The sequence below is a fragment of the Thalassophryne amazonica genome, chromosome 8 (assembly GCF_902500255.1).
Source record: "Thalassophryne amazonica chromosome 8, fThaAma1.1, whole genome shotgun sequence".
Classification (NCBI taxonomy): Eukaryota; Metazoa; Chordata; class Actinopteri; order Batrachoidiformes; family Batrachoididae; genus Thalassophryne; species Thalassophryne amazonica.
The window spans coordinates 75,949,722-75,962,069 of NC_047110.1; the positions used below are offsets into that span (position 1 = coordinate 75,949,722).

The following is a 12,348-nucleotide window of genomic DNA, read 5'->3' on the forward strand; positions in this document are numbered from 1 at the left end:
GAATTATAAGAGGTTGTAATGATTAGATAAACCAAAAATACCCCCAATTTTCAAAAAAAAAAAAATTCAGCATTTTTATTTTGGGTTAGTGTTAGGGTTAGCCTGGAGTTTCTTTTGTATTTGTATCAGTTGCTATATTTAAAGACAAAAATAAGTCATTAATATTACTCTTTTAGTTTATTTAGAAAGCTAGGTTTTAAGATACTGTAGAAGTTAATTTCCTTAATTTCATGCAAAAAATAAAAACTATCAACTAAAAGTTGAATTTTAAGTTTCATTTGCATAAAAATCCAAAACAAAATTGGAGTAGACCAAATGGGATTCATGTACTTTCCTAAAAGTAGACAAAATGGGAGTAGACCAACCGGGAATAAACCCATGAGAGAACCTACATAGAATACTTTAAAATGTACTCCTTTTTATATGAAATATTTCTATTTCAGAAGAAAGGATAAAAAACATGAAGCATTTATTCTACATATCTGCAATGAATAAAATAAACTGTATTAACTGGCAGCTGTTTGACAAATCAAGTACTCACACTGATAAATTCTTGAAGGCTCCAGAAAAAAAAGTCATACGTTCCACTAGATTTTTAGAATATAGAGTACACAGAGACTACTGAGCGAACACCTTACACACCCTAGTGTTTCAGTATAGGTGTTTTTTATGTTTATCCTTATATATTTCCCTATCTTAGAAAAAAAGACCAAATTCGACATTTCCAACATTACTTTATGAAACAAAAAACAAACGTCACACAGAATTTTGCTTATTTTCTTAAAGAAACCAGTACAGTGTAAAAAGTACAAAGGCAAAAAAAGAAAAAAAAAGCAGAAACATAATTACTTTTCACCCAATGCATTCACCAAAGACAGCAAACAAGGACAATAATCAATGGATAATAAATTGACAGAATAACCTGTCAGCGTTATTTTGTTTTGTTATTAATGATCATTTATTTGATATTTAGAAGTGTGACATTATTTTTGCAGCATCACTGCTGTTAGAAAATGTACCAAATTTTTTTGTAGCATGTTACTGCTTTCTTTTTTATTGTCTAAAATTTTTTCAACAGTAATGCAGGGTTCATTTGTACATTTTTTGTGTGCAATGATTTTCTCTGTAAGACTCCAGCATAGGATAAAAAACTGACTTTTAATTTCACATTAAACATTTAGTAAGCTGTGTTAGCAGCACTAATAACACTATGGCATCAGATACCAAACTGTCTCTTTCTCAAAGACCACAGAGTTTTTTAACCCCCTGCCATCCATAAGGCCTGGAAGAGGGACATAGAAATGCATGTTGTCCGTACATTTGTCCATGAGTACATCAGTCACAGTTTCTTCCACACAAAATGTATCTGATTTTCAACAAATTCGATTGGTGACTGATTGAAATTTGATCAGGCCATCGTAAATGAACGCATCTCAGATAAGTTTGAATTTGAGCCTGATCAGGTTTCATTAGATATGGGTCGCTTTCATCAGGAAATTGAGCCTGATCAGGCTACTGAACAGGATTTTGATGATTAAAATATACAGAGCATCCAGAAAGTATTCACATTGCTTCACTTTTTCCACATTTTGTTATATTACAGCCTTATTCTAAAATGTTTGAAGTTCTTTTTTTTCCCTCAAAATTCTACAAACAATACTCCATAATGACAATGTGAAAAAAGTTTATTTATTTATTTATTTTAGATTTTTGCAAATTTATTAACAATAAAAAAACTAAAAAGTCACATGTCTGTAAGTATTCACAGCCTTTGACATGAAGCTTAAAACTGGCTCAGGTGCATCCTGTTTCCACTGATCATCCTTGAGATGTTTATACAGCTTAAATGGAGTCCATCTGGGGTAAATTCTGTTGATTGGGCATGATTTGCAAAAGCACACACCTATCTACATATAAAGTCCCACAGTTGACAGTGCATGTCAGAGCACAAACCAGGCATGAGGTCAAAGGAACTGTCCATTTCCCAACATGGTAGTGTGATTACATCAGCAATACAGCTGGTTGTTGTTCATTCTAAATACAGCATCAGAACACAAAATACAGTAAATATTTCCTAATTTATAAAACAAAGTGATCAAGCTAAATTGGCACCTTGGTGATGACTGAATGTCTTTGGTACTAGGTCTCTTTGGAGGATCACTGGTTCCCAGTGGAATGACTTTGCGTCAAACAGTTATGTAGTGAGATTCAGATGAGGTGTATCACTTACGAGGTCTGTTAGAAAAGTATCCAACTTTTTTATTTTTTGCAAAAACCATATGGATTTGAATCACGTGTGATTGCATCAGCCAAGCTTGAACCTTCGTGCGCATGCGTGAGTTTTTTCACGCTTGTTGGTTGCATCATTCGCCTGTGAGCAGGCTTTGAGTGAGCGCTGGTCCTCCCCCCTCGTCGGATTTTCATTGTGAGGAAAATGTCTGAACGGCTGGAGCAGCGCTGCATCAAATTTTTCCAGAAACTGTGAGAGACAGCCAGGTGGACACCATTCAGAAAATTCAGATGGCTTTCAGTGACGATTTTATGGGCATCACACAGATTAAGGAGTGTTACAGCCGGTTTAAAGACGCCGCACAATGGTGGAGGGCGCGCTGCGCTCCGAGCGGCGATCGACAGGCTGAAATGACCAGATCATTTCCAAACTGAATGCTGTGTTGATCCGGGACGTCGTCTGACTACCAGAGAAATGGCAGAAAAGGTGGACATCAGCACTTTTCCAGCACATTTCACTGTTAAAGGAGATTTTGTCATGAAAACAGGAGCGGAGAAATTCGCCATGGAGCCGCTAATGGCGCGGAACAAAAGCACCTCTGTGTTGGTCTCACAGGATATGTGACATGCCCAGATCTTCGACAATTTCTCGGATACTCACGCGACTGAAAAGCCACCCAAAGCCGTCTGAATCTTCCGAATGGTGGAAGAGCTGGGCATGTCCCCGTGAGACTTCCAACACGGAGGTGCTTTTTGTTCGGAGTCATTACGCGGCTCCGTCCTGACGCGCGAATTCCGCCACACGTCTTTCATTACAAAATCTCCTGTAACAGTGTAATGTGCCGGAAAAGTGCTATGTCCACCTCTCTTGCCATTTCTCTGGTAGTCAGACGACGTCCCAGAGCAACACAGCCTTCAATTTGGAAATGATCTGGTCGTTTCAGCCTGTCGATGGCCGCTCGAAGCGCGGCGTGCCCTCAGCCGCTGTGGGCCGTCTTTAATCTGGTTGTAATGCTCCTTAATCTGTGTGATGCCCATAAGATCTTCACCGAAAGCCATCTGAATTTTCCGAATGGTTTCCACCTGGCTGTGTCTCACAGTTTCTGAAAAAATTTTGATGCAGCAAAGCGGCAGTCGCTCAGCCATTTTCCTGACAATAAAAATCCGCTGAGGGGGCTGGACCACTCCTCCCACAAAGCGTGCTCACAGGCGAATGACGCAACCGACAGGCGTGAAAAAACTCACGCATGCGCACGAAGGTTTAAGCTTGGCTGATGCAATCACACGTGATTCAAATCCATATGGTTTTTGCAAAAAATAAAAAGGTCGGATACTTTTCTAACAGACCTCGTACACTGTTGGGAAGCAGAAGCTATGGCACTTTGGACATGTGGCGCATTTCTCTGCTCAGATCCACCACACAGGTACCTCACTGATGAGGACCCCAGCAACTAGCAAAGGAAAAGGGGACACCTACTGTTCACCTGACTGTAGCTGATAGATGGTTATTTTTGAGAGGTGGTAATGGACAGGTTCTCTGTCTGGATAGTTACCATCCAGGATCCAGGGTAGTTCTGCGGTGTGGTGGATGTTTTGATGCATGACAACATCTTATGTCCCCAGACTTGACTTCGGTGATAAAGCAACACTAAGCCAATTAAATGCCATGATACAAACTTCCAGCAGGGGATGCTCAATACATTTTTTTGGGTATTTTTTTATATTCATTTTAACATGAAGGGTGTCCCAGTCACATTCACAAAGCCAAAGTTGCTTTCTTAAGTAAAAAAAAAAAAAAAACAAGATGAGACTTTTCTATTCAGTTTATCTGTACAGTTGATTCCCTCCACAGAAAGTGCAAAAAAAAAAAAAAGCATCTGAGGCACACACACTTACCCACTCCTGCTGTAGGAGGCTGACTGCCTTGCGAGCTCGGGAGAGGTTCCGACACGCCAAGATCACATGGGCACCATGAAGAGCAAAGGACCTGGCTGTCTCAAAGCCTACGACATGATGACAGAAGAAAAGGACAGACTGACGAAAATGAAAAATATTTAAGGAGAGCAACGATTCAAAGATTAGTAATGTCTGAAGATAACTTTGACTCTTGAGGCACTTTAATCTAACAGTGCATGTATGTGTGCACGCTGGAGACTGGAGGAGTGCAGTATAAAATCCCCATCAATTTTCCAAATTATTTCTTTCATTGAGCAACCCACTGGTCTAGTGGAGGAAGTTAATAATTTCTCTCTGAAGTGATGAAATGATTGAATTATCATAGTTCAACACTTCTCTCCTTCTCAGATAAAGTCTGGGATCCAACTGTGTGCTTTCATTGAAGGTATGGGTGCACAGATGTCAAACGGATTACAGGGGAAGGGAGGTCGAGTGCTAATTATGTCTGTAATTACACAATGACAGCAATAGTTAGCAAACAATCTCAAAATGAGAGACAAATAAACAAAGAAACAACATTTACAATGAACCTTGGTGTTACAATGTGTAACATCAAAGGTCTTCTGATAAGAACATTTTGCTCATGAAACGAGGTTCTGAGATATGCGCAGAATTTATCAGTGCAAGACTTCTTCATGGCTCCAACCAAATCAAGTCGCAACGATAAAACTGACAAAAACTGAAGATAGAGGGAGAGAAGTTCATTTCTAAATTATAAGTCTAAATAGGTCATTTCAACCCGTAGGTTGAATTAATTTATGAGATTAACTTTCCCCCTTCCCTGTAGTTTTATTTCCTTTGACATTTACTATCCTTCAAAGTCTTTTGGAAAAGTTCATTGGTGCAGGGCAGCGTCTCATGCATGCACACAGTGAATGTTGTGACCGACAAACTGAGGTGAGAAGTGGACAGACTGTGGCGGAGCAGCGGGTGAGGTGTATCAGAGGGTGGATTAATGTGAACTGTAATTAGATTATATGTCTTAATCTGATTTTCATTAACAGCAAAACTGGGAGGCCTAATTGTGAGGAGAGTGTTAGTGACTAATATCTATTAAAACTCAAAATTGCAGTGGGATTGGAAGCCCTTTGTGACAAGTGAAGCATGGAATTAAATCATATGACACCTTATTAGGTGTAATGGAGGGGACTGTGGCTGCAAGTAAAGATCATTTGACTCACATGAAATAGAAATGAAAATAAAAACAATGAAAAAAGTGGTAAATATGCACTTTGAATTTACAGGAAGAGGATACAGCTTTAGGTCAGAAAGTAGGGGAGGGGAAAAAATTGATGGTCACAGTATTGCAGTCCAAAAATCAATAAACAACTAAAAATTATTTTGCTTATGGATGAGATGGAAATACAACCCCAATTCCAAAGAAGTTGGTACATTGTGTGAAATGTAAATAAAAACAGAATACAATGATTTGCAAATCCTCTTCAACCTATATTCAATTGAATACGCCACAAAGACAAGATATGTAATGTTCAAACTGATAAACTTTATTATTTTTGTGCAAATATTTGCTAATTTTGAAATGGATGCCTGAAACATGTTTCAAAAAAGCTGGGACAGTGGTATGTTTACCACTGTGTTACATCACCTCAGTAAGCGTTTGGGAACTGAGGACACTAACTGTGAGTGTCATGATTGAATATAAAAGGAGCATCCCCAAAAGGCTCAGCTGTTCACAAGCAAAAATGGGGCAAGGATCACCACTTTGTGAACAACTGCATGAAAAAATAGTCCAGCAGTTTAAGAACAATGTTTCTCAACGTTCATTTGCAAGGAATTTAGGGATTCCATCATCTACAGTCCATAATATAATCAAAAGATTCAGAGAATCTGGAGGAAGAACTTTCAACACATAAGCGGCAAGGCAGAAAACCAACATTGAATGCCCGTGACCTTCAATCCCTCAGGCGTCACTGCATTAAAAACTGACATCACTGTGTAAAGGATCTTACTGTGTGGGCTCAGGAACACTTCAGAAAACCATTGTCAGTTAACACAGTTCGTCACTACTTCTACAACTGCAAGTTAAAACTCTACCATACAAAGCGAAAGCCATACATCAACGACATCTAGAAACGCCACCACCTTCTCTAAAGTAAAGTTTTGGGCTGGCAATCAGTACAGTGCAGGTACGAATCCCGTGAGTGGTATGTGTTTTGTTTTTTTTTATTCCACATAAGCGGTGTGATGTGGTTCCACAGGTACCAGCTGGTTTTTATGTTTTATTTATTCCAGATAAGCGGTGAGATGTGGTGCAACTCACACTGTATTCCTGCTCAAAAGACACTGTCACGTGCACGAACTCTCGCACTAGGATCGTGCACGCCTGCCAGTCAGCGTGATGTTTCGTGATGTGCTAATTCAAACTGTTTTGCGCTGTTTCGCTGTATTTGACCAAACTTCACACTATGTGTGAAGGGGTCTTAAAGAAGGGCTAGCCTAATTTTTTTTTTTTTCCTGATAAAACATAATAAAACATGCATTTCCCAGTCTTCTTATGAGTTTTTTTGGTTTTGGTAATTAATAATTCAATAAAATAAAAAATATATTATAAAGAAAACATCTGATTGGTCAAAGGTTTTATGTCATATGTGTATGGGGACTAACAACTTAATGTATCCATATCATCAATTTCTATTTAATCTGTGGATACAGCCTGTGATCTGTTACCAGCAGCCACCATATTGTTTAGGATTATTCTGCGTCATCAGGCATTAGATTAAACAGAAATCTATGATGCGCTGACTTAAGCTTGGGTTAAAGTGATCTGAAAGTGATCTGTTTTGCGCAGTGTTCAGGTGCTGTGATGAGCTGACAAAGGAGTTATCAGCTAGTTAAATAAAGGTTAAATAAATAAATAATAATAAATTGTGTTGTGAGCTTTCATAAGTGTGTATTATATGTAATATAAATGATGTGGGAGGGAATGACTAAAATTGCTGAAAAAGGTTAGAAAATGATTTATTTTTTGTGTCAATCTGTATTCTGTAAAGTAGTGACTTCAGTTTTACTGCCTGAATACTTTGTCGTGAGAAATATCACACCATTCATTTAGCGATACAGTTAGAAGTCTCACTTTCATAAGTCTCAGTTTAACCCTTTTTAATTAGCCTCGGGTTTTTCTTCACATCAGGTTTTCCATCCTGAGATATTATGTCAGAGCAAATTCATAAAAGTCGCTTTGACATTGTATATTCTACTAACATAAGAATATACATGAATGAGATTAATTTCTCTACGATATACTGAACACTCCAGCACCCTGTAGTGTTTTCAGATTTCTCTCAACTTGGTCCAGAAATTATTGAATGATCTTACTTTCACCCTGGCTGGCTTGGCTTTTTCGTTTTATTTATTTTATTTGATATTTTCACGGAGAAGCACTGTGTAAAAGCGATGCCGCAGGTGGGTTAAGAGCAGTCTTTAATATTAATATCTTTCATATGATGCGAGCGTGCGAAGCTCACACTTTCACGCCTGATTATTTCCCATCTTTAACTTCATAATGAAGTGAATTAAGGATCTGACTAGTATGTCTTGTTGTGGGAGACATAGTGTGTTTGACAAACTGATGATATTAATTTCACAAATTCATAAATTCACAACATCTGGACTGGGACAAACAAATTCACTCAAAGCTATTATACAAATAGTCTGATACTCTTCTGTTTTTGTTTTGACAAATATTGGCTGTACAAATGTGGGACTGAGTTTAAATAAATATAACAGCACAGTAATAGCACAGAAAATGTAGATTTATCCTGAAACTCTCTTGAAAATGCCCATCGATTTCTGTTTATGCCTGGTTGTCCGACACTAACCAAGATGGCGGCGCTCTGGCAACAGCCAGCGAATGAGCAGATCGCCCAGGTCCTCCATCAAGTGAGTAAATGGAAATCGATGATCCATACTGAATTCTATGTTCAAGGGAGGGAGAATGTTGATAAGACGGACTGACTAAAATTTCACAAAGTTCAGGTACAATAAGCGCGACTGTCACAAACAGCGTCGGTGTCTGGGTAGACTTGACCGGCTTGTCTAAATATAGAGTCTGAGTCACTCACTTATAGATGCAGCCACTAACATGACAGCTACCCACAAGTTCTCACTTGTCACTGAGAAGAAATTCGAAACCAAAAGACCTGTTGAAAGACACTGCAGGCTCATCATTATTTGACTTTAGTAAGTGTAGAAATGCAGGGTAAGCCACAGCAAAACATAAGCCACAGCAAACATGAGCCCCATAAGCAGGATCCCAGTCAAGAAGACCAACACCAGCTGTCGCCATGAGCGCGCAGAGAACCGAGAACAGAGGAAGTCTTTACAGGAGGTGAGTTTCAATGGTAGGTTATTTATTTACCAGTCTAGCTGAGGACATGATAAATTCAAATATAAAGTCTTACCTGTTACGTAATTTCAGTCAGATTCATCATCACAGCCTGACAAAAACATCCACATAAAGTGCCCTAAGACAACAACGTCTGAAAATAGTTCCTTGTCATGGCTGAAGAAACGTATCGTTTTAAATGATGTGATTCTGTGTTTTCAGCCTGAACCAAAGAACACCAGCATTTTATTCCACAACAAGAAAATTAACTTGCTTTAAAAGTAGAAAGAGTCAGCATCTCATTCATTTGGTTCCTTCACACATAGCACGAATAAGAAGGAATCAGGGCAAATCACGGCGAAACAGCCCGAATGAGCAAACCCCGAAAACACTGAGCCGACGTCAGGAGGGACACATGGTCAGGCAGGCGTGAATGGTCCCACTGCGACAGTTTCGTGCATGCGCACAAGCATGCATGAACACAGTGGGAGCAGCTGGGCATGCATGAACACAGTGGGAGCAGCTGGAACGTGTGGATCCACATCATGCCACTGATATGGAGAAGAAAAAAAAAAAAATACACACCCCAAAAAACACAGCAATGTCCAATATTTAATCCCTCTTATCGAGCTGACAAGACAAGTATGATCCCTCTGTGCCTCTGTATTTGACCCACGGTCACAGATGTACAGTCATGACATGAATGAAGCAGTGCACTCTCATTATGTCTTATTATGTCCAGCAGGTATATAAATAATTACTACAATCACTGCACACTGACAGATTTGATACTGGTGTATAATTAGTGAAAATCACTGGGTTGATATAAATAATTAAAAAAAGGGGGACCCAATACAGAACCCCGCGGTTAAATAACCCTGGTAAAATAAAAAATAAATGCCACTAGCAGGATTCGAACCTGCAATTCACAAAAGCTCTGATTAACAGACGGAAACTTTACCACTGCGGTACATCGCTGTCTAACAACAGGAGCATGAAGTGCCTAAAATCAAGAAAGAGATAAACATATTAAAAAAAACAAAGAGTAATTAGACGATGTACAGAAAAGGAAGGTTTTGATTATGGCAAAAAAAAAAGCCCGATACCCATGTCCTGTCAGACAGATGTGGCATTTAGATCTCCTGCTGCATGTCCACGTGATCTGACAGTAAGTTTTACCTGGGACAGTTTGTCAATGTGCATGCAGTCCAGCCCGTCGCAAAACTGATATATGTTTTATTTATTTCGACATAACGACAGCAAGCACAGACACGTGCGTCACGGTGGACAGTTGTTAGGTCATGTCTGTTGTAAAGGTGTCGTAGCACGGACCCACAACAGGGGGCGCTAAAGAACGGACAATGAATAAGCCAAAAAGTAACAATTTAATGTTGTGACAACACACAACATTTGTAAAGTCAATTAACACCAGGTGACGTGTGGGCAGGCTCGAAGATAGAAGACCCCCGACGAGAGAGAAGCCGCGTCCCACACGGCTTCCACCACCAACGGTCTGAAGAACACCGGAGCCGCCAAGTCCCGCGTCCCCAGGTGGCCTCTGTCTTCGGCTGTCGACCCTGGTACTGCTGGCAGAAAGCAGAGACAAGATGAATGAGTGTGAGTCCGCACACTCAGTAGTCCACAGTCTGTACACAGTTAGGAGGGAGAACCTCCACCTCCAATCACACACTCGTGCAGCTCCTGGTTTAACCACTTATCTGGGTTGGGGTGTGAGGCGAAGCCGTCGCTGTCATACCAAACGCCAATTCCTCAGACAAGGCAACACTCCAGGAAAACGGCTGCAAACAGAAGTTCAGGTTATACACACACAAAGTGTCAGTCAGCAGAGAAATTACCTCTTGGTAGTCGATTTCTCGGCGGGGAGGTGGAGTTGCAGTCCGGCTTATGTATTGGTGTAGATGAGTGACAGCTGGTGCGATGAGTGACAGCTGTCACTTCCTCTGGGTCTGGCGCCCTCTTGTGCTTGGAGCCCGCACTCCAAGCAGGGCGCCCTCTGGTGGTGGTGGGCCAGCAGTACCTCCTTTTCAGCGGCCCACATAACAATGTCCTTCAAAACACGGTACATGTTCTACAGCTGTGACGTCCAGGACCGGAGAGCTCAACAGCTGCTGCTGTTGGCAACCGACCATGACCCCAACAAAGTGTCACTCTCTGTTTTTGCGTTTTATATATATTATTTAATTTTATTTTTTTTTAGTTATTTTGGCATGTAATTGTGTATGTAGTTAATTATTTCTATAGCTGTCCTGGCTGTGTTCTCTGTGTTTTTAATGTGACACGTCATGTGCATTGACCCGTCATTTTCAGCTGTCAGTGAGTCTCTGGCCAGCGATGAGCTAAGAGGCGGCTCGCTGTGCTGTGTGCGCGCTCTGGCTGGTCACTCCCCATCTGTACATACATATCAGAATTTCATGCAAGTGTGCCCTCCCGCACACCATGTGTTGCAGGGGGAGCGCGAAACAAACACACGCCATGTGTTGGGGGGGGGGGGGGGGGGGCGCAAAACACACACACGCAGCCACGTGTTGAGGGGGGAGCTGACACTGGCACACCAACTGGGGGGGGCACTTAGACAAATTTCACAGCCAGCTCGAAAGCTGTCGCCTTTTCGTCCTGACTGTGCACATGGCCACACATTTCCTAAGTGCTCCGCGAGCGGTGTTGGATATTCGAGTGTGGTACCTGGAATTGGCCCGACACCTGCCAAGAGAGGGCACACTCTGTCTTTTGGCCGCTTGTGTGCCCGAATGGGTGTATCGACAGGTGTACGAGGCATTAGAAGTGACTCTGATTTTTTCACGAATGGCATGTAATTCCTTCGCCGTGCGCTAGTTGGCGTCAATCGTGCTATGTGTGAAGGGGCCTTTAACATCACATCAGCATTATCACAGGCATCAGTCGACTCTTCCACCAATGAAAATAAATCCCATAATCCGCCAAGACAAAAATGGCATCCATGTAATAACTGAAAGAGGTCAAGAGGTTATGGCTTCCTGCTGTAAACACATTACCCCATATGCTCGTGTCACACTTCAGGTTTGAATGCAGCGCCTCTAGCGCTGATTTATTTTTATCAAATTTGTTCAGCGACATAATTATTAATAAAAAATGCGAATTTTGAAAATAACTGCAAAAATTTGTTTTATTTAATACTTAGAATGAGACTATTACACAAAAAAATAAAAGAGGTCCCTTTAATAAACAATACGAAATACTAAGTTGAAATCATTTACAACAAAATAAAAACTGTAAAAGCCCCTAAAGACATTAAAAAGCGCATATAGGCTGTACATGTCAATCCATATAGTATTAAACATTTATACCATAGTTTTTAATTGTTTCTTGATGAATCCCAGCTCTCTCAGAAAGTGACCTTTTCAAAACTGCAACAATAATATTTTATTGCTTATATTATTTCTGTAAAATTTCCAGATTATTATTTATTATTAATTGCCCATTGCCATAAATGTGTGATACTATGGTTCAGGTTATTGTATATTCGAAACAGTCATCTCATGAGAAGCAGACAGCACAAATGTTGCAAGTGATTAAAAAAAAAAAAAAAGATTCTAAACATACCACAATTTAAAAGCTTTCCCACCCTGCCTTCATAAATTGGACAAGAGGACTGGCTGCTGGTAAACAATACCTCACGTTCACTTGTTGTGTGTACAAACCATGAAAGTGAAGTTAATCGACGCCAGTGTTTTCCATAATGGAGAACAAATTAGAATATGGCAGCAACAACAGCGGCAGCACAGAAGCCATGTATTGCCAATGACAAATAACAAGGCCTT

The 12,348-nt window shown here is 40.3% G+C and overlaps 1 protein-coding gene across 2 annotated transcripts in view; it reads right to left on the reverse strand.

The window, feature by feature from the left end:
- The window catches only part of wwox (WW domain containing oxidoreductase), a 404,999-nt gene that overhangs the window by 352,323 nt on the left and 40,328 nt on the right, over positions 1-12,348 (reverse strand). For both annotated transcript variants that reach the window (XM_034176685.1, XM_034176684.1), the window contains one exon: positions 4,126-4,232. In XM_034176685.1, coding sequence (XP_034032576.1) covers positions 4,126-4,232 — 107 coding nt within the window. The remainder of the gene's footprint in view (positions 1-4,125; positions 4,233-12,348) is intronic.